This window comes from Bos mutus, chromosome 15 (assembly GCF_027580195.1).
Source record: "Bos mutus isolate GX-2022 chromosome 15, NWIPB_WYAK_1.1, whole genome shotgun sequence".
NCBI lineage: Eukaryota > Metazoa > Chordata > Mammalia > Artiodactyla > Bovidae > Bos > Bos mutus.
In genome coordinates, this window is record NC_091631.1 from 19,290,142 (window position 1) to 19,317,212 (window position 27,071).

General features: G+C 45.3%; 1 protein-coding gene across 3 annotated transcripts in view; it reads left to right on the forward strand.

The window, feature by feature from the left end:
- Positions 1-27,071, forward strand: part of LOC102287021 (uncharacterized) — a 194,547-nt gene that overhangs the window by 125,173 nt on the left and 42,303 nt on the right. For 2 of the 3 annotated variants that reach the window (XM_070383153.1, XM_070383152.1), the window contains one exon: positions 23,214-23,381. The exons of the other annotated variant lie outside the window; for it this stretch is intronic. In XM_070383153.1, the coding sequence (XP_070239254.1) occupies positions 23,214-23,381 (168 nt within the window). The remainder of the gene's footprint in view (positions 1-23,213; positions 23,382-27,071) is intronic. 3 annotated transcript variants of the gene reach the window in all.

Here is a 27,071-nt window from a genome sequence, read left to right on the forward strand (position 1 = left end):
GGAGCATGGAAGAATGTGAGCAGGAATGCTCGAGGCCTGTTTGGGTCCCAGAAGTGCTGTGTGAGAGCAGAATAGAACAGAAGGGAGGGCAGGTATATTGGGATCAGAGAGCTTTGAATGGCTGCACACAGCTAGGGGCAGAAGTCTCAGGAGCTCTCTCTGTTAAGAGAGGCTTCTGGTCGGGATGGGGGTTTGGAGGGAAGTAGGAAATTCCATGGAATTCACCATCGTCCTGAATCCAACACCTCTTCCTCACCGCCTGGAGTTTGAGATCTCCACCCATGCCCTCTGCCAATAAGTGAGAAGTTGCCCCTCTCTTCTCTGCATCTCTTTGGCTGTTTTCTTATTTTTGCCCATCATTCCCATTGGTTTGGTTGTCTCCAGTTTTCTAGAGGGAGACTCTCAATCTAATTGGCTTAACTAGCTGCCGTAACCCTCACTGGGCATAGTTTTTGTGCTGGCCACATCACAGGTCATGGTCAGCCTGTAGCTGGACTGCTTTTGAGTTAGGTGCCTAGCTGTTTTCCAATGAGTGGCTCTGTCTTACTTGTGGATCACCCCTAAGCTGCTTCCTACAGAAAGGGATATGAAGATGGTACCATGGTTGACATGTTTGGGGTAACACCCTGAGGAGTCCAAATTCTAACTCGGAATAATCAGAAGACAGAGACCCAGGTCTCTAGGATTGTAAAGGAGTAAAAACTGAGCCCTGAGGGCTCCATGTTTACGGGCATGGTGGCCTGGTGAAGTCTTAGCTGGGTTCATACCACAGTATGTTCACTTACTCATAAGGAATTTCAGGCAGATTTAATCTCCCTCAGTCTCAGTTTCAAGATTGAGGATGATGATAATAGATCACACATCTCCGAAGTGTGGGGACTTTGTCTTCTTTGCTGCTGGATCGCCAGCAACTAGTAGAGTGCCTGGCACACAGTAGGTGCTCAGTTCAGTTCAGTCGCTCAGTCATGTCTGACTCTTTGCGACCCCATGGACTGCAGCACGCCAGGCCTCCCTGTCCGTCACCAACTCCCAGAGTTTATTCAAACTCATGTCCATTGAGTGAGTGATGCCATCCAACCATCTCATTCTCTGTCATCCACTTCTCCTCCCGCCTTCAATCTTTCCCAATATCAGGGTCTTTTCAAATGAGTCAGCTCTTCGCATCAGATGGCCAAAGTATTGGAGTTTCAGCTTCAACATCAGTCCTTCCAATGAACACTCAGAACTGATCTCCTTTAGGATGGACTTGTTGGATCTCCTTGTAGTCCAAGGGACTCTCAAGAGTCTTCTCAACACCACAGCTCAAAAGCATCGATTCTTCAGTGCTCAGCTTTCTTTATAGTCCAACTCTCACATCCATACATGACCACTGGAAAAACCATAGCCTTGACTAGACGGACTTTTGTTGGCAAAGTAATGTCTCTGCTTTTTAACACACTGTCTAGGTTGGTCATAACTTTCCTTCCAAGGAGTAAGCGTCTTTTAATTTCATGGCTGCAGTCACCACCTGAAGTGATTTTGGAGCCCCCCAAAAATAGTCAGCCACTGTTTCCACTGTTTCCCCATCTATCTGCCATGAAGTGATGGGACTGGATACCATGATCTTAGTTTTCTGAATGTTGAGTTTTAAGCCAGCTTTTTCACTTTCCTCTTTTACTTTCATCAAGAGGCTCTTTAGTTCTTCTTCACTTTCTGCCATAAGGGTGGTGTCATCTGCATATCTGAAATTATTGGTATTTCTCCTGACAATCTTGATTCCAGCTTGTGCTTCTTCCAGCCCAGCATTTCTCATGATGTACTCTGCATAAAAGTTAAATAAGCAAGGTGACAATATACAGCCTTAATGTACTCCTTTTCCTATTTGGAACCAGTCTGTTGTTCCATGTACACTTCTAACTGTTGCTTCCTGACCTATATACAGATTTCTCAAGAGGCAGATCAGGTGGTCTGGTATTCCCATCTCTTTCAGCATTTTCCACAGTTTATTGTGATCCACACAGTCAAAGGCTTTGGCATAGTCAATAAAGCAGAAATAGATGTTTTTCTGGAATTCTCTTACTTTTTCAATGATCCAACAGATGTTTGGCAATTTGGTTCTTCTGCCTTTTCTAAATCCAGCTTGAACATCTGGAAGTTCACGATTCACGTATTGCTGAAGCCTGGCTTGGAGAATTTTGAGCATTACTTTACTAGTGTGTGAGATGAGTGCAATTGTACGGTAGTTTGAGCATTCTTTGGCATTGCCTTTCTTTGGGATTGGAATGAAAACTGACCTTTTCCAGTCCTGAGGTCACTGCTGAGTGAGTTTTCCAAATTTGTTGGCATATCAAGTGCAGCACTTTCACAGCATCATCTTTTAGGATTTGAAATAACTCAACTAGAATTCCATCAACTCCACTAGCTTTGTTCATAGTGATGCTTCCAAAGGCCCACTTGACTTCACATTCCAGGGTGTCTGGCTCTAGGTGAGTGATCACACCATTGTGATTATCTGGGTTGTGAAGATCTTTTTTGTACGGTTCTGTGTATTCTCTCCACCTCTTCTTAATGTCTTCTGCTTCTGTTAGGTCCATACCATTTCTGTCCTTTATCGAGCCCATCTTTGCATGAAATGTTCCCTTGGTATCTCTAATTTTCTTGATGAGATCTCCAGTATTTCCCATTCTATTGTTTTCCTCTACTTCTTTGCACTGATCACTGAGGAAGACTTTCTTATCTCTCCTTGCTATTATTTGGAACTCTGCATTCAAATGGGTATATCTTTCCTTTTCCCCTTTGCTTTTCACTTCTCTTCTTTTCACAGCTATTTGTAAGGCCTCCTCAGACAGCCATTTTGCTTTTTTGCATTTCTTTTTCTTGGGGATGGTCTCGATCCCTGTCTCCTGTACAGTAAGTAGGTGCTCAGTACTTGTTAATTGATTAAGAAAATAAATAACATTTATTGAGTGTTAACAACATCCCAAGGGCTATTCTAAGCCTCTTCTATGTCCAACTCATTAATCCTCACAAGGGTGGCAAGAAATAGATATTGTTACTACTCCCTTTTTGCAAACCAGGAAACTGAGAACCAGAAAGGCTAAGTCACATAGTGGAGATACCTACAAATAATACAGGAGGCCTAGCTATATGAGTTTAAGCTCTTAGCTACTTTACTGTGGTCCTTTTGAATACATGATTAATTTATATACATACTCTATGAAAAGAGGAAACCCTTAATGGATGGTAACCACTTAAAAAAACAACAGCAGCAACAATAAAAACTTTCCATTAAAAGTTAGGCCCTAAAAACAATGAAAAGGAATGAAGAGTACCTCAGTGCTATCTCGTGTGTGCATGCTCAGTCGTGTCTGACTCTTTGTGACCCCATGGACTGTAGCCCACCAGGCTCCTTTGTCCATGGGATTTTCTTGGCAAGAACACTGGAGTCGGTTGCCATTTCCTCCTCCAGGGGATCGTCCTGACCCAGGGATCTAACCCGCATCTCTTGTGTCTCCTGCATTGAGCAGACAGATTCTTTACCAACTGCGCCACTTGGGAGCCACCTCAATTCTAGGTATTACACGAATGCTTATAAGCGGCACAGTCTCTCTGTCCGTCTCTGAAAAGTTGGTGTGTTTGAAAATAATAGTCAATGTTTGCCATATGGTTTACTGTTTTCTAAGAACTTTATGTATTAACTCAATTAGTTCTCCCCCAAATCCAGTGAGGTAGGTATTTATTATGCCTTCCGTTTACAGGGGACTTCCCAGGTGGCTCAAAAATTGAAGAATTTGCCTGCAGTGCAGGAGACCAGGGTTTGATCCCTGAGTTGGGAAGATCCTGTAGAGAAAGGAATGGCAACCCACTCCAGTATTCTTACTCGGAGAATCCCAAGGACGGAAGAGTTTGGCAGGCTACAGTCCAAGGGGTCGCAGAGTCGGACATGACCAAGCAACCAAGCACAAGAGCAAGCCCCGTTTACAGAAGGAAAAACAGGAGGCATAGAGAGCTTAGGTCACTGCCCAACATCACACAGCTAGGAAGTGTTGAAGCTGGAATTTTAATTCAGGTGATCTGGCTCTTCATCACGAGGCTACGCTTTAAGAGAAGAGTACCTTGTTTGGACAGATCACGGTGACACAATCTAAGTAACGATACTAAGACTTTTCGGAGAGTCTTCATTTCCCCAAAGTCGGTAGTACTTTAAATCCTAGATGTGATTCAGTCTGATTCTTTCATGGCATGAAAATACCTCCACAGACTCTATAAGTTGTGTGCAATCTCTGCTTCATTTTGTACGCATGCTTGAAGAGCATTGTTTTTCTTTACGTTACTTTGTGGCTTTTATTATCTGGACATTCTCCCATATTATCTCAAATATACTATGAGCTCCTTGAGAGCCATTTTCTCTTCCAGAGCTGCTTCACACCATGATCCTGATCACAGGGTCTTTCAAATGCATATGAACCTATTTAAACACCACTCACTTCTTTGATTCATTTATTTCATTTGCAGTTAATGGAAATACACTGATCATCTGTTGTGCTCCAAGCAATGGTGGAGGGTTACAGAGGTGGATGAGGCAGGATCCTTACACCAGAGAGCTTGCAGTCTAGCGGGGCCAGTGTGCAATGCAAGGAACCAAGTGTAATAAAAGGCAGAATGAAGGAGTGCTCATCTAAGATAGGAAGTGGGTGTTGTGCAAATGCTGGGAATGGAGGGATTGATTTTGCCCAGAGAGAAGGGGATATTGTACCTGGATCGAGAGAAACAGTGATAATTCTATTGTGAAGGAGGGCAAAGCTTGTAGGTAGATGCTCAGAGATGAAGCGACAGAAGCAGGTGGGGACTAAATCATTAGAGAATCTTGAAGGGCAGGTGAAGGCATTTGAACTTCATCCTGTAGGCAGTGGGGAGCCATGGAAGAATTTTGAGCGGGAGAGGGACATCATCACCATGTATTTTAGGAAGATAAGTGTCTCCAATGTGAAGATAGACAGGGAGGAAGGGACTGGATGTTGGGAGCTCACCTCATAGGTCACGTCAGTTGCCCAGGTGAAGGATGACAAGATCCCACTTACGGCAGGAGAAGCGGGGCGGGGAACGGGAGATGACTATATGTGCCTGTGGATGTGAGACTGATACAACCCCGCTGTCAGAGGTAATGGAGTTGGAGGCACTGAAGATAAGGAGTTCAGTTTCATTAAGATGAGTTTGTAGTAAGCGAGGACAACCCAGTGGACCAGATCGGATTCTCCTTTCCCGTAACCCAGGAGCACCTCACAGTAACAGCCTGATGCCACATGACCTGCATCGAGGCATTCGTCTTGTCCTTTGAAGAATACTAGTAGAGGAAGACATCAGTCCTTTCCCATGGAAGCTGAGTTACTCAGAGGCAGGGTGCAGACCAAGGTCAGTTCTACCAGCACCAGATCCACATCCAGAAAGCAACTGGGGACAGGGGTCGTGTGAGCGGTCAGATGAGGAAGATGTTTGAAGAAGCAAGTTCAGAAAGGAAAGAGGTGTGACTCGGGAATGTGAGCTATCTGCCCAGGGCAAGTGGGAAATCTCCAAAGTTCAAGCTCACCGATGAGGGCTGGGTAATCCCCCAAAGACCTGTCTCTGGAGGGCTCACATGCTGAGGAGTGTGAGGGTCTTTCTGGGTATCTCAGGCGAGTTTTCCTCCTTCCCTGGAGCCTGGCTTCTAGGCTGGTATCTGTGCACATAGTCTGCTCTTCCCTTTTACTGTCATTCATGCCTCAAAACTGCTGGCCCCTACATGGTTGACATGCCCTATCAGTGCTGGAGATGCAAAGATGAATTCACACCAGGCTGTAGACTCAGAGCTCACAGTCCCTCGGGGGAGGCAAAAAAGGCAGGAAGGAGTTACTGAACGCAAAGGAGGGAGTCATTCATTCAGCCTGGAGCAGGCAGTGTGTAGCTTGGTGGTCTCCATCCCAGAGTGGGTGATATGAACTGAATTGTGAAGAATGAGGAGCCCAGGAAACCAGAGAGTGGGGAACAGACTCCAGGGGCAACACCTCACAAACAGGTGTGCAAGTGTCCTTAGGGTGGAAGTCAAGAGCAAGGTGGAGAAGGGGAATCGCCAAAGAGGAGGAGGAGGGTGGTGAAGTGTGTCTGGGCCAGCTTGTGGAACTGAGAAGTTGGCAGTGGGGGAGATGTGATCACACTGTGCTGTAGTGGAGGGAGATGAGAAAGGGAGGAGAGATGGCAGCCATTAGAACAGCCCAGGCAAAAGACCTTGGAGGCTGGGGTTTCTGGTGCCAGGCGTAGAGAAGAGGCTGTGATATAGCTGTTGGAGATGTGGCATTCATGGAGCTTGGTGACTGTGGATGCATGGGAAGAAGGAAGACCTGGGAGATGGTGGGTTTCCCTGTCCCCAGCCTGTCCCATTCCTCTCCAGGATGCTGAGGTCTCATGTGGTCTCTGATAAGACCCAATGACAGTCCTGCTCCATGTCCGTGGCAGAGCTAATAGCTGCCCGCGGACACACAGCCTTAACCACAGCAGCCTTGCTATAGACTGCCAGAGGAGAAGGGATTTCATTTTCATTTCACAAATCAAACTTGCAGTTTCAAGAATGCTAGATTTTAGCCTGCGGTTGGCTCAGGAGTCAGAGATAGCTTCCATGGTAAACGGAGGACTAGCCTTCAGGTACCAACCCCATCCAGCCCCTCACAGAGCGACAAGGGGTGGCTTTCGAGAGGACGCTTTTTGGAGGAAGAAAAAAAAAATGAAGTGGGGGTGGGGTGGGGGGAGATGTCAAAAATCAGACACAAAAAAACTCAGGCACGACTCCAAGCCCGGCTGTGGCGTTGCCAGGAGGCCAGGTGCTGCTGCTGGAAGCCGTGCTTCCACTTGGCAGGGCCCCCGTCGTGGCGCCCGTTTCCTGAGCCTGCCCCCTGGGGCCCGGGCTCCCCTGCCAAGGGCACTGTAGCCAGAGGCACAGAGGGGCTCGTTGAGGGGGGTGGTCCAAAGGCCCAGTGGAGAAGCTCTGTCTGGAGGCTCACAGGAGGGGAGGCCACAGACCTCTTCTCTCTTCTTCTCCTGAAGCTTCAACTTCCTGGTCTCTAAGAGTCTCCTGAGCAGAAATAAAGCTCTTCTCCTGCCCAACTCTGCACATCCTCCCAGGGCAGAAACTCGGGCCTGGTGCGGGCTGGGGACACAACAGGGGGCAGCATTGGCCCTGAACAGGAGTGTAGGCTAGCGCTGGGTGCTGCGGGAACACCAGGGCCAGCCTCGCTGCAGGGCCAGAGAAAAGCCTTGCTGGTCGGTGGTCTCCGGCCCCAGCCTCTGCCGGATCTCGCCGTGAGGCTCTGGAGCCTCTTTGAGGACACCCTCTGGATCCTGTTCTGAGTTTGAAGCCACTGTCTCCTGAAAGCAGAGCACAGGCCTGGGCCGCCTCTAGGGTGCTCTCCTTGTGCGTTTCGAAGCTGCTCTTGGTTGTTATCTTCTTTCCGTGTAGAATCGTGAGGAAGTGTGGACTCTTCCCATCCTTCAGCAGTACAAGGACGCATCTTGAAATGAGCTTCCATCCTCCACTGTGGGTCGGACTTCCCATAAAGGGGCTTCTCAGGTGGCTCAGCGGGTAAAGAACCCAATCCAGGAGACATAAGAGATGCGGGTTCAATTCCTGGGTGAGGAAGATCCCCTGGAGGAGAAAATGGCAACCCACTACAGTATTCTTGCCTGGGAAATCCCAGGGACAGAGGCTGCTTATTGCAGGCATGGAGACTAATTCTGTTTCATCTGGTGATTTTTAACCCGAGTCTGTGTAGTTGGATAGGAATGAACAGTCCTGGAGCAATCAGTTATCCTGCTGACACTTATTGAGTACTTCCAGGATGCTGAGCAGTCCAGGGATGGGAAGTACTCAAGTATAGTGAGAGGCTGCTTCTGGTTTATAAGACAGTATGACTTGGCCTCTGGAGCCTGATGAATTGTTTGGATCATTACTTCCTAATCTTGGGATCATAACTGCAAAGTCTCTGGCAAGTTGCTAGCTTCTCTAAGCCTCGTATCCTCATTTATAAAATGCCGTGCACCTACCTCACAGGACTGTTATGCAGCTTAAATGCAGTAGTCCACCTGGAGCACCAATTAACACGTGCCTAATAAGGACCGAGAGGTGGCCCCTGTTATGAATGGTGAGCAGTAGGTATTACGGGAACACTGAGAACAAGGCCCTAATTGAGCTCTGCTTGGAGGAGGGGATACCAGACAAGAATCTTAAAAGACAAGAAATAAGTCAGGTGAGAGGGAGGTACCTGAAAGCTTCACTTGGGAGAAAGAAAGAAAGAAAGTGAAGTCGCTCGGTCATGTCTGACTCTGTCACCCCATGGACTGTAGCCCACCAGGCTCCTCTGTCCATGGGATTCTCCAGGCAAGAGTCCTGGAGTGGGACGCCGTTCCCTTAGGGGAGAGCTGTGGTTAAAACCTCTCCTTGGAACTTGGCCCATCGACAGTGGTGACCCGTTCCATGACAGACAGACAAAATCACACATCCTTCACAGGGTCTTGCTTGGGAGGTAGGCTTTGCCTTTGAGGGGCTGCAGCTCCTGTAAACTAATGGAAGGACTGGACCGTCACAAGGGCGGTGAGCTCTGCGGTGGTTTCTGGCTTGTAATTTGCATTGGATGTAATTACATTTCCTAAACATAAAAGGAAATTTTGTGATCTGCAGAGAGGAGGCCCTAACACACAAAGGCAGGTCTCTCTTGGTTCCCTGACCCATTAACTGACAATTATGGTACCTGTGTTAAACATGTTCTAAGTGGAATAACTTGCCATAGCTCTGTGCTGTTAATGCTTGAAATAATGGCATTTCCTCCCTTAGTTGCATAAATGTCAACATTTATGATTTTAAATAATAGCACATAAAAGCCCAGCTCTGAAATATTTGCTGGCTTTCTTTGCCATCCTAATTTAGCATTTCAAGTCCTTTTACTTCTTTTATTTTTCCTCTTAGTAACTGTTGACCCACTGTAGCAGTGGGGAGGAGTAAGGGCTATGTATGGCGGAAAATAAAATAATGGGGGCGTAAACAAGAATGCAAATTTTCTCATATGAAAGAAGTCCAGAGATGTGCAGACACGGCTGGTAGGACAGGGACCCAGGCGTCTTCTACCTTTCTGCTCCACCATTCTATCATGGGGCCTCTGACTTGAAGCCATCCATGGTTTAGGAAAGCTGTTGGAGCGTCAGCCACCCTGGCAACAAAAAGGAAGGAAGGAGAAGAATAGATGGATAAAACATCCCATGGATTCAGCTTCCTTGAACAGTTTTCCTGGGAGCTCCACACAGCACTTCTGCAAACTTCTCCTCGGGCTGCACTTACGCTCAGGGCCATGCCATCCATACAGGAGGCTGGAAAAAGTACCCATTTACCTGAGTGATTATTACGCAGCATAACATTCAGGTTTCCTTACCAAAGAAGGGGAGAATGGGTGCTGGGTGGCAATCAGAGTCTTAGCCAAGCAAGATAACAGTTTCCTAAAATCTGAGGATCATATTGCAATGAAGAGTGAGAATAGCTTACAGCTGCACATTCAGGTTTCTCAAAAATAATTTAAAATAACTCTTTTTTTTTTTTCTTTTACAAAAGCAGCACAGTTTTATTGTTAGAAAATGAGACTGTGGATTCACAGAAAGATTACAATGAAAAAGTACCATGACTCCATGACATAGTGATAACTACTGAGACCATCTTGGTAACCATCCTTACAGAACTCCTCTGTGCATTCACATATTTTTAAGTAAAATGGGATTACTCTGTAGAAACTTTTTTTTTTTTTTTCTGTGCCTTTTTGATTTAGTAAGATAGGAGGAACATTTTTTCCTCTGTCTGTAATTATTAATCTGCTTTAGACTTCTGGTATTCCATTGACTGGACACCATAATTTCATTAAGGAACCTAATCTCTTGTTGAGCATGTTTCCAGCTTTCCCGAAGTAATACTGTAATGAATGTCCATACAGCTGAATCTCTGAATACACCTGCAATTATTTATTTGGCATAAATTCCTAAGTAAATTGAGAGTCCTAAAGATGCACAGTTTTGTGACTTCAGGTGAGTGTGCCAAACCTCCTGAGGAAGTCCCTCCCCAGCAGTGTGGAGGCTGCCCTTTGGGGTGGTCAGTTCAGACACCTGGAGAGCTGTCCTGCCTCTGTGCCTCGGATGAAGAGCTGAGCCTGTGTAGCTGTGTGACTGTCTTAGCCCCAAACACTCACTCCATCCAATGGCGATGAAGCGTGCCTATGTTTATTCTGTAATAAAATAGCGTGGTACCGGGAGAGGGCGGGAAACAGGGGTCAGAGTGTGAACTCCAAACCCAGTGACAGGACCTGCCTCTTCTGTTGGATGGTCTGGGAATCAACATGCTGAACAAAAGAGACCCAACAGAGAGACTAAAGCCAGAGCATTTGGCATGTGCCTCTGAGCAGCATTTGCTCCACTGACCTCAGGCAGGGCTTCCCAGGTGGCTCAGCGGTAAAGAATCCGCCTGCCAATGCAGGAGACACAGGAGATGCAGGGTCAGTCCCTGGGTAGGGAAGATCCCCTGGAGAAAGAAATGGCAACCCACTCCAGTAGTCTTGCCTGCAGAATCCCAAGGACAGAGGAGCCTGGCGGGCTACAGTCCAGGGGGTCTCAAAGAGTAGGACACGATTGAGTGACTGAGCATGCACCCATGCTCTCAGTCAGTATTGGAAAAACTTCCTCATGAACATAACTTGGCTGAAAATGTTTGCATCTTCTGAGCCCTGTGAAGAAACAGAGTGAACACCAAGTGGTTAATGGAGAAAACAGGAGGAGTGGAAGCAGGCCAGGGTCACTGGGACGTTAAGACGCCATCTCCTCTCTGATGGGGACCAGCTGCCAGCCTTACCCAGCCTGTGAGCCCTGTAGCTTCCCCAGGGAGCCTGACACATGCGAGGTTCCCAGACCCCAGCTCTCCTGCTCAGAAGTCTCAGTCCGGTCTCCATCACTCTGACCCCAGCCTGTCAGAGTGACCTGACTGCTGGTCTGCTCACTTTGCTGAAGGTCTGGGCTTTAGTATCCTTTGACCTTGGGCCTCTTCCAGCTCCAGGAATCAAGGCCAACTGGGTCCAAGTAAGTCTGTGTTCTTTGGGTCTTCTCATCCATCATCTTTTTTCTCTGTCTGGTTTCATGTACCTGTCGTCTTTGCCAGGCTTCTTTGCTGAAGAAAAGCCTATGAGAGAAGAGAGAAAAGGGAGAGGAGGAGGCAGGCAGCAAGACAGACAGACAGACAGTCAGACCTTTCATTGTCTCCACAAATGGAGACTGTGACCACTTTCCCCTGACATGGGGACCAGCACTAGAGACACCAAGAAGCAAATCCCTGAGACCCTGTCACCTGGGAGATGTGGGTGAGGACCATTGAGTGATTTAGTTCAACGAGCATATTCTGAGCCCTACTAAGTGCCAGGCACCATTAGACACAGGAAAGAAGGAAGGAAGGGGAATGGGAGGAAGGAAGGAGGGAGAGGGGGAAGGGAGGGGAAGTGGAGGGAAAGAAAGAAAAGAAAGCGAACTTAAAACACACTCCTTACCATCAGGGAGCTCCCAGTGTGGCAGGGGAGAAGAAGCTGACCTAGATATTCGCAGTCAACCTCGCGGAGTTCTCAAAGAGATGGGGGCAGGTGCCTTGGGAACAGAGGGCAAAGGAGACTAACTCTGCCTGGAGGGTTGGAGCAGCTCCACAAAAGGGGTTTCAGATGGTCTTGAAGGAGGAGTGTGCCAGATTGAAAGAGGAGAGACAGCAGGGCAGAATGATGGTATGAGCAAAGATGCAGAGATTTGAACGCGGTGGTAAGCTTGGGGAAAAGCAGGAGTTCCGTAGCCTGATGCTTGGGGCACGCAGAAGGTAGTGGAGGGAGCAGGGCTGGGGTCAGATAGTGAAGGGTCTTGATTTTTTTATCATGCAGAAAAGTAGCCTTTGAGGAGAGTAAGGAAAGGTTTGGTGGAGAAAGAAGGATTTGAAGAAGTGGAAAAGGCAGAGGAAAGGCAGCCCAGGACGGAATCAGGGGACAGCTTGTGCAGGGCCCAGAGGCCTGGTTGGAGGTTGGCTGGAGGATTCGTGTGGGGCAGTGTTGAGAGATGAGGCTGAAAACAGACCTGCGTGGGGAGCAAAGAGGCAGTGAGGGTTTTGAGCAAAGATGGTATATTAAAGTAAATGTTTTAGGAAGACTCATTTCTTGGCCCTGTAGAGATGATGTGAAGAGGGAAAGAGACTAAAGGCTACCAGGTCACTTATGAGGTTCTTATAAAACCCTATAAATTCTGTGTGAGAAAAGGTGCTTTTTCCTTCCTGCTTGTCTGGGTCCTAAAGCCACTGTTATCATAGGAACTCAAGAAAGATTATCAGAAAGCATATACCTGGACTGTATTATTTTAGTTCTCTATAGAAATGGCTTTGCCAATTTCAGCTCGAGGCTTTGTGCTCTCCTTTTATGGAGGGATAACACAAGAAGCACTTTCTGAAGAACATCTCCGAATCTCTTGCTAGTCAGTAATTAAGCACATTGATGATCTTTTTTTTTTTTATTAAAGATTTACTTATTTGTTTATTTTTATTTTTGGCTCTGCTGGGTCTTTGCTGCTGTGCACGAGGGCTGTCTCTAGTTGCGGTGCGTGGGCTTCTCATTATGGTGGCTTCTCTTGTCGCAGAGCACAGGCTCTAGGGCATGTTGGGGCTTCGGTGGTTGCAATGGGCAGGCTCCGGAGCACTGGCTTAGTCATTGTGACTCACGGGCATAGTTTCCTCGCAGCAGGAGGAATCTTCCCAGAGCTGGGATCGAACTCGTGTCCCCTGCATTGGCAGGGAGATTCTTAACCACCCGGCCACCAGGAAAGCCGCTGATCATCTTCTTATACAGTGACTTTCTGAAAGTAACCACACAATTTCTCTCAAATTCAACGTGAAGAGGGACACGTGTCTGTCCAGAAAAATATACTACCATAACGACATCAGATAATGAGAAGTATATACCCCAGTATACTTAGCATTGTTTCCTTGGCTGCCAGGAAGCTCAGAACTAAATATGCTTTGCGAATTGGATAATTACCTTTTCTATTACTCTCTGCTGTCTTTTCTCATGGACTGCATATCTTTTTTTTAAACAAAATTAGATGCTTTTTATTTATTCTTTTAAAATGTGTTTGAATAATGTGAATGCCTCAGATGCTTCTGGGAATAGGCTGGGCACGATTAAATCTAAAATGAAACAGTTTCCTCCTCCCTGGGAAGGTAGCTCGTACTGTGTTTTGCCATGCAGCCAAGAGCCGTCTCCCTGCTCCTGCCATTGCCCCGGCTGCTGCCTGGTCGTGGTGCCCGGCTCATCCTGGCCAAGCTCCTTGGTAAGATGCGCTCACTCCAAGCCCATCCGCCTCTGTTCGCCGGCCCTTTTGGCTTGAGATGTTTTCTATCTTTTCTATATTTCAAAGCTTTGTGGTAAATAATCAATTCAAACCAGCACCGAGTCTCTCTTTCTGTAATTCTAAAAACCCATTAAATTATATTGTTGGGAGAAAACAATAGCTGTGCTAATCATGCCCTGTGCATGCGCATCTTAATTTCCCCAGAGGCCTGAATATGAATTTTTACTAACATGTTAATTTTGTGTGTTAATCAGTAGCTGTAGGCCGAATGAATGGATTGACTATGTAAAACTGTTTGATATTGAAACAACTCCTTTTGACCCCCTCAAATTGGCTTCATTCCCCTAAAGACGGTTAAAGTTAATTAAGCACTCAATAGGTTTATGGTGTTTAAATTAAAATATATTACTCCTCATTGTGTAGTCATCAAGTGAGAAAGACATCCTCCTCCTGGCTGCCTGGCTGGCTAATGGGCTTATCAAAATTCATGATGTAATAAGAAGGCCGACAAGTGCATAAGAGACTCTGGCTGTCACTCAAGGAAAAACACTGACCACCTCTGCCCACTAGAGGGCACAAGAGAGCCATGAATGCCCATGGCTTGGTAGGTTGGAGTGAGAATGGAAGAAGGCAAGGCCCCTTGTAGGCTTGATTCTCTCGTTTGTAAGGAAGGCAGTTTATTATACCTTTTTCCCATAAATGCTGAGCTCTCTCAATTTCTCTGACTCCCCTCTTTTTCTTTCCTTCTCTGTTCGTATTTTACACTCCTCTTTTACCTTCTTGGATTTATTTATGACTCTGTTTACAGCACCAGCATGTGGAGAAAGCAGACCAGATAGATGCCTCTTAGAAACAAAAATATTGCTTTCCTTAGTCTGGATAAGTTTTCCATGAAATTTTCATTGTGGGGGAGAAAAAGCCCGAGGCTTGTGCTTCCCAAGAAAATCACTGACATGGTGCAGAGAAAATATATAAAATAACACTTAAGTCTTCTCTCCAGAAAGACACATGAAAGCTATAATTGCGCCTGCTGACTTTCCCTCTGGGCTTCTCGGTGGTTGGGGGTAGGGAATGCGGCTTTGCAGCCTGCCATGACAGTTAGCATTTAGATCTAAGAGAACTGCTTAATGAAATTGGCAGAGTGCAAAAAAGGGGAGGCAGTGGTAACTCCTGCAGGAATACTTTGAATTAAAACCAGGCCTAGGCAGAGCTGAGCCAAGGATCTCTGCTAACATGCCTGCCCACCCCTCCCCTGTCCAGCAAACTCCGTTCTTGTAGACAGGGACCTTAGTCAGCCATGGGCAATTATTGGTGGTCACTTGGCTTCCCTTGTGGCTCAGACGGTAAAGCGTCTGCCTAAAATGTGGGAGACCCGGGTTCGAGCCCTGGGTCGGGAAGTTCCTCTGGAGAAGGAAATGGCAACCCACTCCAGTATTCTTGCCTGGAAAATCCCATGGATGGAGGGGCCCAGTAGGCTACAGTCCATGGGGTCACAAAGAGTCGGACACAACTGAGTGACTTCACTTCAGACTTCTTTGGAAACATGTCTGGTGGTGGGGGACCATTAGGGGTTCCGAAGGACTCTTATTAATGAATCTGTAGCTCATTTTTCTTAGACTGGTTTTAAGAAACTTAAACTTGGCTGTTAAGAGAGAGAGTGTGTGTGTGTGTACAAGTGAGTCATAAAATGGGCAGAAGTTACCTCCTAAAGGATAAACAGCTGTGAGTGTAAGACATGAAGGGAGCAGGGTGATGCAGTGATGTGGTGAATGGAACAGTAGACCCCATGAGGAAGCTTAAACCACCCCAGGTTGTTGTAATAAGTTTATACCGAAATAGGTGGGAGTCAGCCCCATCCTGAACTGATAACTGTCAAGGTGAGTAAACGTTTGAAGGGCACTGTTTGTCCATCTTCCATTCTGGTTGTAATAGCATGGAATTGTATTTTCAAAATGCCTATGCTTAGTGATTTAGTGGCTGTGACCTGAGGGCTGCTGCTGCTGCTAAGTTGCGTCAGTCATATCCGACTCTGTGCGACCCCATAGACGGCAGTCCACCAGGCTCCCCCGTTCCTAGGATTCTCCAGGCAAGAACACTGGAGTGGGTTGCCATTTCCTTCTCCAATGCGTGAAAGTGAAAAGTGAAAGTGAAGTCACTCAGTCGTGTCCGACTCTTAGCGACCCCATGGACTGCAGCCTACTAGGCTCCTCCACCCATGGGATTTTCCAGGCAAGAGTACTGGAGGGGGTTGCCATCACCTTCTCCGGACCTGAGGGCAGTGGTTTTCAAACTTTTGAGTCAGGGAACACATCCTGGAGAAGGTGGCCAAGGCGGTGGGGGCTCTGCCCCGACCCCCCAGAACTCTCCACTTTTCTTCTGTGTGCAGTTAGGATGTCATTTGGAAAAGAGGCTGCCTCTGCTAAAAGAGAAAAACCAGATTTTTAAAATTTCTAGTTTATTGTCTTATAGTTTATAGAGTTTCCATTGTTTCACTTGAACCTCATAACAGATTATTTTTTCCTCTGTGATCTATTTTCAGAAAAGGAAGCCAAGTTCAGAGAGGTCAAGAAATGCACTTATTGTCACGCACTGAATGGCAGAACCAGGACTGGAGCCTGGCTTTTCAGATTCCAAACTTAGGATTCTGCCTTATAGCAGGGCAGGGTAGGGGCCTAAGATCCAACGGTGCCTCTAAGAGAAGTCCTGAGCGGGGAAGGAGGTGGTGATGAGCTAGAGGGTGGGAGAAACCTGAGACTTGGGAGATGATGGGCGGGACAGCGTGAGACAGGCAGCCCAGGAAGGGAAGGAGGGACTGGGAGCCAGTCTCGGGTCAGACGGCTGGCCAAACCCATTCCCACGCCCGCCTCCATCTGCCTCTGGGTGTCTCCCCTCACCATCATTCCAGTCCTTTGGCAGGTGGGGAAACTGAGTCACAGAGCACTGGAGCCTGTCAGGAATCAGCTCTGCAAATCTCAGGGCCCAGTCACCAGAGATTGCTTGTCTTTCTGCAGGAAATGATCGACTCGGGTGGTTGTTGTTCAGTTGCTCAGTCATGTCTGACTCTTTGTGACCCCTTGGACTGCAGAGGACCAGGCCTCCCTGTCCTTCATCATCTCCCAGAGTTTGCTCAAAACCATGTCCATCGAGTCAGTGATGTCATCCAACCATCTCATCTTCTGTTGCCCTCTTCTCCTCCTTGCCTCAATCTTTCCCAGCATCGGGATCTTTTCTAATCAGTCAGGTCTTCCACTCAGGCGATGTGAATGTGATGGTTTCCTATCAGCTCCCCACGCTCAGGGATTGCCCCTTCAGGGATTGCCCCTCCCGACGGCCTCTTTTCCAGAATTAAGTCCTACCACCAGCACTTTGACAGACCTGTTGATGGGGCCATTTCATTCACTGTATTAAGATGCTGCCCTTGCCCCAGTGTGTCTGGCTCTTTCTGAAAGTTAACCAGTAACTGGTCTTTTTGTTGTCCCATTTCTATGTGAGGGACCCTTCCAGCAATTCTCACTGAGGGAGCACTTGTGGGTTTTGTTTCCTTTTTCTTTTGGGTCTGCATAAAAGCTTTCATGTCCCTTTGTGTCCAGCGAACTTCACATCCCCCCAACCCCCACACCACCACCTCTCCCCCCACCACCCCATCTCCAGTGAGCTAAGCTGCCTCGCTCTTCTCAGCATCGCTGATGCTGGTCTCAGCTGGTCCCTTAACATCCCGACTCTGGCAATAAAATGGGCCGGGAGAGTCAGGGCTTCTCCACAAGATGTCCTTTTAGGAGACTCTCTTGGGAACAGCAGTAGGCAGAGAGCAGAGATAATTACATTTAAAGTTTGTTATTCATTTGTGTTCTTTTCTTCCTTTGTGGAGTTTTTCCCCCCAGAAGATGGGCCTGATAAACAGCAGAAAGCCTACAGAACCAATCAGCTGGAAAAGAAACGACAATAAAAGTCACACAGAATAAAGTCGTCTGTCAGCACCCACTTAAGTAAAACAGGTTTACAAGTTGCAGCGGAGAATTAACCATTTGATTTGCCATAAGCCAAGAGGATTTTCAACGCTTAGAATGAGAAAGTTTTTTTATTTTACACTTAGTTCATATCTTAAACCACCCTCCTCCACCCCAAAGCAAGACCTAATTGCAGTATTTTCCCCATCAGGTCAAAGGTCTTCATGGGGTGGTCCGAATACGTGGTCCTCATGCTTTCTGGAAGGGTCTGTGGTTTGCAGCCTGAGAGTATGCTCTGTTGTACAAACCTCTCCATGTCATCTCTTCTAATTTGTGCACTTAATTGACAGCTTGTTAACAGTTCATTAGGAACACTGAAAAGCGTGTGGCAAAAGCAGATCTATCTAGTGGAGAGGATGTGGCCGCTTCTACTGAACCAATGTTTATTGAATTTCACCAGAAACAAAATAGCATGGCAAAAACAACCCACCGCCTCCTGTCTAAGCAAGAACTTTCTGTCCCTCCCTGCTAGACTCCTCAGGACGCCGTGTCATCTCCTAGCTGGGGCTTTGTTCTGGCAGACTGGGAACCTGTGGGCCCATGATGGGGACATACACAAAGCTTTCTGGGGGCCTAAGAGGGAGGCCTCTCCCATCTGTGAAGACAAATGGGCTGCTTTTAAGGGCTCCAGGGATGGCAGGGCACCTCCGATCCTCCTACCTCCCACTCACCATTCCTCTGGGTCTCGGCAGACTTTAAATACTGCCTTTGTGGAAGCTTCTGGCAGGGCCAGTTATAATCCCGAATTCTTCCCTGTAATCCTCCTTGATCTTCCTGGGGGAAATTAATTGTCCTTTCATCTTCATGCCTCTATCACTTTACGTTGCCTCCTGTTAGATATTGTCACAATGAGCTGCTGCCACTTCTGTGTCCCCTCGTGCCCTGGACATCTGTGCACTTATGTTTTCTCCATCTCTGGATCCCCAGCACTGGGCCAGCCAGGGTTGACTTGTTGGAAAGATTGCTTTTAGGTTATATTTAAGTACTTCTACGTTCTCAACCCCTCTCCCTCACCACCACCACCGTCACCACCGGCTGCACCTCAGCCCAACCACCTAGAGTAGTTACGTTAGAATACATGGAACAGACTTCAGACCAAATCTCTGTGTTAAAACAGGCGGGCTTCTTCAAAATAAATTCAATCTAATTTCACTGCATCAAATATGTACTGAGTGCCTACTGTGTTCCAGGACTTGGGTACACGGTGGAGAACAGAACAGACACAGTTCCTGCCCATATGGATGTCACCAATTATTAATTACAGTAATTGCTATAGATTATAAACATAGGTGGAACGTTCTATCTTTCAAATGGATGTGATATTTTAAAGACCTCTGGAGCAGAAATATACCAAGGGATGCTCCAGTGTCAAGAATTATTCTTTTTTGATGTGCATCCCTTGCTTCCTTATCCCTAAAGACCCTCTCCAAGTTCCACCACTTATGCACATGTGGCCCTCTTTGTCACCAGAAGGAGTTGGCACAGTAAGCTATGAGTTTAAGAAAAAAACTGAAGAGCCCTTTACATAAAGTTGACATCACACACTTCTTTCTCTTTTACTACACGTTGAAAGATGTGCCACCCTCATGCTTGACTAGATTTTATTTGTGTAATCTTAGGGTAATATTAATAGCTGATAGTCCTTGAGCTTTGTTCATAAAATCTTTCTGTACTGTTTAATTCTTATGAAGCATCTTTGTCTTAATATCCCTGGATTGCATTCAGGATTTCAATAGAGCAGTCTCAGGGATACTTCCCTCATCCAGGAAAGGGGGATTTGTTTTCTTAAAAACATTGTGCTGGGGAGATTTTTCTCCAGCCAGAGGAGTGCAGTGGTTATGACAGTTCTCTGGAGGGATCGAAATTAATTTTGTGTGACATAGTTGAAGCTACCAGAAAATTCACAATTCCCCAGTTGAATCCCCACACATCAGGCATGATAAAGTAACAGCCTTGGGCACGTCATGTTGATTGTGGTGGACATGTGTTGGGGACTCTCCCATATTTACCCCCAGCTTCTCACGCTGAGGGACTTGGATTTTTCCTTAAGGAACTGTACCATCCCTCCATTCTCTGCTATACAGTTTGGGTGGAATGAACCCTCTTCCTGCTCCTGGGATGGGCCCTGACTGGCCTAAGCCAGTTAGGAAAGCCAGCAATCACTTGCAGTGATTGGTTCCAGAATGGACATGTGACCTAGTTCTGGCCAGTGTCAGAGGATGATTCTCAGATCTGTGGAAGCTGGAGAAGAGGCTCTTTTTTTCTTCCACTGGATATGAGATGAGCTACTGTTGAAGTCACTCTGAGACTTCAGGGTGGTTTCCTGGAGCTGCTAGAGACCAGTGTGTCACACCTGAAGCTTATGTCCACATGGAGGAATGCAGAATGGAGAGAATGTGAAGTCAAGTCCTTGGTGAAACTGATGAAGCCTCACCTGAAGCTTACCTTCTCTGGGTCTTCTAGTTAGGTGGGCTGATAATATCCTTTGCTCACTGTTTACTTGAGTTAATTTGAGTTGGTTAGTCTGTCACTTGGAGCTGCAGAGTTTCTAACTGATAACTTTACCAATATCCAAAGTGTCTTATATACTAGAATCAACTGTACAGAGATCAATAATGGAATGGAATTTAGTCAGAGTCAAGAGTTGTGAAAGCCTTTGGGTAGGGTAGTTCAGCTCCCTATGTTTCAACGTGCTCTTTTTACACCTTGTTAAAAGTAGCTGTAGCAGGAACCCCAAGGAGGTGCTGTCTGGGATCAGGCAGTCTGGGTGCTATCTGTGCCAAGCAAGGGCACAGATACTTTGGCCACCTGATGTGAACAGCTGACTCATTGGAAAAGACCCTGAAGCTGGGAAAAACTGAAGGCAAAAGGAGGAGAAGGCAGCAGAGGATAAGATGGTTGGAGGTCATCACCGATCCAATGGACATGAACTTGGGCAAACTCCGGGAGATGGTGAGGGACAGGGAAGTCTGGTGTGCTGCAGTTCATGGGGTCACAAAGAGTCAGACACAACTTAGCAACTGAGCAACAGCCACAGGGACGTTCATCCAGAAAATCCCTGGGCCACTGTCCTCCGGGTAAGGGAGAGGATGGATTCTGAGTCTGAACATCACTTTACACGGAGAGGTGGTTAGAGAGAACGGGAACATCTTCCAGCTCCACTGGACTATGAGCTTCTGCAGCTGCATTGTCCAGTACAGGGGCCAGTAGCTACCAGTGCCCATCAAGGAGTATGGTTAGTCTGAATTGAGATGTGCTATAAGTGTTGACTCTACACATGGACATCACCAGATGGTCAATACTGAAATCAGATTGATTAAATTCTTTGTAGCTAAAGATGGAGAAGCTCTATAAAGTCAGCAAAAACAAGACCCAGAGCTGACTGTGGCTCAGATCATGAACTTCTTATTGCCAAATTCAGACTTAAATTGAAGAAAGTAGGGAAAACCACTAGACCATTCAGGTATAACCTAAATCAAATCCATTACGGTTATACAGTAGAAGTGACAAATAGATTCAAGGGATTAGATCTGATAGACACAGTGCCTGAAGAACTATGGACAGAGGTGCGTCCAACACTGTACAAGTGGCTGTGATCAAAACCATCCCCAAGAAGAAGAAGAAATGCAAAAGGGCAAAATGGTTGTCTGAACTGGCCTTACAAATAGCTGAGAAAATAAGGCAAGCAAAAGGCAAAGGAGAAAAGGAAAGATATTATTTGGAACTCTGAATGCAGAGTTCCAAAAATAGCAAGAGGAGATAAGAAAGCATTCCTAAGTGATCAATGCAAAGAAATAGAGGAAAACAATAGAATGAGAGAGACTAGATATCTCTTTAAGAAAATTAGAGATACCAAGGGAATATTTCATGGAAAGATGGGCTCAATAAAGGACAGAAGCAGAATGGACCTAACAGAAGCAGAAGACATTAAGAAGAGGTGACAAGAATGCATAGAAGTACTATATAAGAAAGAGCTTAATGACCCAGATAACCACAATGGTGTGATCACTCACCTAGAGCCAGACATCTTGGAGTGCAAAGTCAAATGTGCCTTAGGAAGCATCACTACGAACAAAGCTAGTGGAAGTGATGGAATTCCAGCTGAACTATTTCAAATCCTAAAAGATGATGCTGTTAAAGTGCTGTACTCAATGTGCCAACAAATTTGGAAAACTCAGCAGTGGCCACAGGACTGGAAAAGGTCAGTTTTCATTCCAATTCCAAAGAAAGGCAATGCCAAAGAACATTCAAACTACTGCACAATTGCACTCATCTCACATGCTAGCAAAGTAATGCTCAAAATTCTCCAAGCCAGGCTTCAACAGTACGTGAACCAAGAACTTTCAGATGTTCAAGCTGGATTTAGAAACAGCAGAGGAACCAGAGATCAAATTGCCATCATCTGTTGGATCATAGAAAAAGCAAGAGAGTTCCAGAAAAACATTTACTTCTACTTCACTGACTATGCTAAAGCCTTTGACTGTGTGGATCACAACAAAATGTGGAAAACTCTTAAAGAGATGAGAGTGCCAGGCCATCTTACCTGCCTCCTGAGAAATCTATATGCAGGTCAAGAAGCAACAGTTAGAACCAAACTTTGATCAATGGACTGGTTCCAAATTGGGAAAGGAGTATGTCAAGGCTATATATTGTCACCCTGCTTATTTAACTTCTATGCAGAGTACATTATGCAAAATGCTGGCTAGATGAAGTACAAGCTAGAATCAAGATTGCTGGGAGAAATATCAATAACCTCAGATATGCAGATGACACCACCCTTATGGCAGAAAGTGAAGAGGAACTAAAAAGCCTCTTGATGAAAGTGAGAGAGGAGAGTGAAAAAGTTGGCTTAAAACTCAACATTCAGAAAACTAAGATCATGGCATCCAGTCTGATCACTTCATGGCAAATAGATGGGGAAACAATGGAAATAGTGACAAACTATTTTGGGGGCTCCAAAATCACTGTAGATGGTAACTGCAGTCATTAAACTAAAAGACACTTGCTCCTTGGAAGAAAAACTATGACCAACCTAGACAGCATATTGAAAAGCAGAGACATTACTTTGCCAACAAAGGTCCATCTAGTCAAGGCTATGGTTTTTCCAGTAGTCATGTATGGATGTGAGAGCTGGACTATAAAAAAAGCTGAGTACCAAAGAATTGATGCTTTTGAACCATGGTGTTGGAGAAGACTCTTACAAGTCCTTTGGACTGCAAGGAGATCAAACCAGTCAATTCTAGAGGAAATCAGTCCTGAATATTCATTAGAAGGACTGATGCTAAAGCTGAAACTTCAATACTTTGGCCACTAACCCTAACCCTAACCCTAATTTTTTTTTTTTTGGCCACTGGATGCAAAGAACTGACTCATTGGAAAAGACCCTGATGCTGGGAAAGATTGAAGGCAGGAGGAAAAAGGGACAACAGAGGATGAGATGGTTGGATGGCATCATCAACTTAATGGACATGAGTTTGAGCAAGCTCTGGGTGTTGATGATAGACATGGAAATCTGGTGTGCTGCAGTCCATGGGGTTGCAAAGAGTCAGACATGACTGGGTGACTGAACTGACTGAACTGATAAATGTCAAATACATGTGGAATTTTGAGGAGGTAGTACCAAAAAAATGTTAAGTATTTCATTCATAATTGTTGATATTAATTACATGTTGAAATTTATAATATTTTTATATATTGGCTTATAAAAAGTATACTATTCACTTTAATTTCACCTGTTTCTTTGTACTTGTGGCTACTAATGTGGAAAATTTAACCTTACCTACGTGGCTCATGGTATATTTCTTTTAGTGCATTTTTCCAGGAGAAACAACATTCCATTTTGTGTGTGTCAGTGTTTGGCCCAGAGAGAGTTCTTCGTGCTGTTTTTAAGCGACTGACTCATGACCGCAATCTGCCGCTGAGCCCCATCAGCGGACAGCCACACTCTGCGTTCCACTGTGGGTCTCTGGCCTTTGTGTAGGTATCGTATTCTAACCTGGTGGGGCCCCGAGTAAAGCCCAGGCTGGGAGTCAAAGGCTAAGTCACCCCTGTGAAGCAGATGACCACTCTAGAGCTCAGGAGAGAGGGGGCTGCAGACTGCGAAGGGGTCTTGGAAGCTGGAGGAGGGAGTCCTGTCTGTCCCTGACCTCCCCTTTTGGAGCTAGACAAAGCGGGTTCCAGGTATGCCTGAGGACATTGATGGAGTGGGAACAGGGAATGTGGCTTTGGCCACATGGAGCTGGATGGATGCAGGTGGGGAAGGGGTCTTCAGGGACCCAGCGGGTGATGAAAGAGCTCAGCTGCACAGTCCACATCATCTCTATGTGTTACTCTGTGGGTGTCCTTTAAGCAAAGCCTGATTGTGTCACTGTCTGGACTTTGTTGAGTGGGGCCCACTGGTCCGGGGTGGGTTGAGTCCTGGTTATAGTAACAGAGCTGACTGAGATGTCCCAGGAGAAGGAGAAGCCTGAGACCCGCTGCCCCTCCACATGCAGAGGAACAATCCTGGTTGAGATCAAAATGGCAGTTGAGCAGTGGTAGGTGCTTTGCTTTTGGGTTTTCCGAACCTGCCTACCTTTTAAAGTTGGTGTAGATAGATGAGTGACCCAAGTCATTGCGTGATCCTGGGAGCCATGAAGCCAAGGAGTTCCCCATTTTGAACTCCCCGTAGAAGGATCAGATTTTAATCCTTTCCCTGGCTTCTCCATTAACCCCGAAAGAGCGCAAGTGGCTTGATGACACAGGAGTTACCCTTCAGGGAAAAATGATTTGGATGGTGTTACTGATTTTTCTCAAGGTCTTATATTTTTTCAGATCGCCAACATGGCCATTCTCACCATTTTTCACAGTGCGGGGCTGGGGAATGATTGGTTTTAGTTGTTGTGGACTCTAGGGAAATCAGTACCAGCTATTTATTTTAAAAATACTTTGCAAGATTAGATGTTTGCTGAAAATTATTCATCAAGTAAACAATTCAGCAGAGCTTGTTAGGAACATCAGTATGATGGCTGCACTGAATGGCACCAGAAACTCTGGAAATTCTGGGTAAGAGCCTGGTGTTTACTCTGCAAGGAGAGCTGTTGAAACTTGCAGCTTTCAGGTTCACTGGTGCATTCACTGAATCAAGATCTTTAAGGGTAACACTAAGAAAGATTGACAGTTTAATAAGGAGTTGGCATTGATTCTCGAGATCAAATCAAGCACTGCTGTCATTTTTTTATCCATGCCAAAAGACCTAAAATCAGCCCTGCGTCCCAAATTCACTTTAGAGGTCTACTCTTCCCTTGCCAAAGATTGTTCATCTTCCTTGATTTGGTGTTTTAGCCTCTGTCCTTTTCTCATTCAGCCTGTCAGGTTTTTTGGGTTTTTTTTTTTTTTGCTTTAAAACTGGGTGAACACACTTCCATTTCCACTGAATCCCATTGAGACATCTCAACGACATCACTTTCTGGAATAAATGACCTTGTTTCCTGATCTTTGACTTGCAGCCTCAGAATCTCAACTTACTTCTAAATTGATATTGTCTTGATCCTATCCTAACACTCTCTTCTCCTTGGAGTATATGGTCTGGTGCTAAGCCTAGCACCTCTAAAAGAAATTCCCTTGCTTTCTAGTCTTGGTTGCTTATTAGTGCTTGTTTATTTCTTAAATAGGAAGTGTCACGCATACTGTCCAGAATGAAGGAATTGGTAACCTTGATCAGTTTTTAGCTGCAGCCCAAGAATTTCAGCACTCAAAAAAATTATTGCATTATTTTCTGTCTATAACTCTTCATAGTTTCTATTTGTCAGCACTAATAACATGTGGCTAGAATTGGAAAATGTTTACTCTGTGAAGAGTCTCAATTTTTTACTCATATTTGTCCATGATGTTATTCCCATCTTCCCTAAACCTCGCTTAAATTGTTTAGGCATTATCCAACGACATGTATTAATTTTTGAGAACTATGGTTGGGAATGAATTCTGGGCTTTTCTTACTGAGTCTTTTCACGTATGCTCTTAAGTGAGAATGGTATGGGCATATTCAAATACTTAGCTGTCTGGTATAATGGAATTGACCAGACTCCACATCTACTCAGTTATCAGTTACATGACTGAACTTAAAACTGGTTTCTTTGTCTCTCTGAGCCTGTTTCCACAGCTACTAAATAAGGATAATAGTATTTAGCTTATAGAATTATTCTGAGGTTTATGTTAGCTTTGTACTAACATGTGGGAAAAGTAAGGTCAGCAAAATTAGATCTTTTCACCCAGTTTCTTAACACGGTATTCATAGGAAACTCTAAGATAAAATTTATTTACATAGTGATAAAAAAGACTCCAAATAGCCTTTAGAGAAATAATTTGTGAAATCTGCAAACTTTTGATTACTGAGTTGAGAAAAAGTGAAAAAGAGGCAGAAATTTTAGATATTTTTATGGAGTTTGCAGAACATTTTGGATTGAGCTGTGCATAAATTAAAATTTTAAATCAGAGTAAAATTAGAAATGGAAATTTTAGGAAATTTTCAAATGTTTAGGCAGAAGCCAAACGATATAACATTTGGCAAGTTTGAAAATTTTAGAAGACCTATGCTTACTCAAAAGTGGTCAGAATCACTGCTTGGGAATGCCAAGGTTCATTTCAAATTTTCATTGCATATACAACAAGGACTAACAAAGTGTTTATAACACGTGCTTATTTTAACAGAAGAAAGACTATATCGAACCATCTTTTACTGTAGTATCTGCCTAGATCGTACAGGGAGCATCACCCACCGACCCTGTTACCTGTGGTACCAGCTGCTCTCCACGTGGTATCTGTCTGTAGTATGATAAGGTCAAGGCTACCAAGCCCTGGTTGTGAAGGGATTAGGAAGAACTGGCATTTTGTGATCCTTGGTGTGGGGCTTGGATGCTTAAGGAAGTTTTATCCATTTTACCCAGTGGCAGTTGTTGTGGGGCTTGAAGTTTATGCATTTGGGAGAACTCATTTATAAGAAAAAGGATCAGAAAATTAAGTCCATGGTCTTGAAAGAGGCCCCAGTGAGTGAAGGGGCCTGAAGCTCAGGCTTCAGTAACCCCGCATCAGTTCGCCCCTTCTCCAGATCAGCATGAAACGTGTAGGGAGCTGAAATCCTAGAGATTGTTGAAAAGTTGAGTTTAAAGCTGGGAATGGTTGATTGTCCTCATCTCCAGTCGCTGAGCAGTTGTCAGGAAACTAGGAATTGCAAAAGATGATTTCAAGAATGGACACCAAAGGTGTTTTCTAATTATAATTTGTGTTTCATTATACTGCAAAATGTCAGTGCTAAAATCATTTTTAAGGTGATAGACTTGCCGAGATTTACCACATAATTTGTTTTCTATGCTTAATTTATCACACTACTATAGATGCATTTGAGTGTCATATGTTGTCTTTCAAAATAATTTGCAAACTATGTGTGACATAGTAGAGTATTTCACTAGAGATTGTGATTTCAGGGCTCATTGTGATTTCTAAACTACTGGCAATGTTTTTTGTAAAAGGTGGAACAGAATTGTTCCTGTGAGTTCTGATAAACATCAGAAGGATGATTTTTAAAATTTCTATTCAGACTCAGAGTTAGGGGTTTAATATTTGCCTATTCTAAACCTCATGCTTAGATTGGTGTGTCAACTATCCTTGAGGTCTTTGAACTATTTTAAC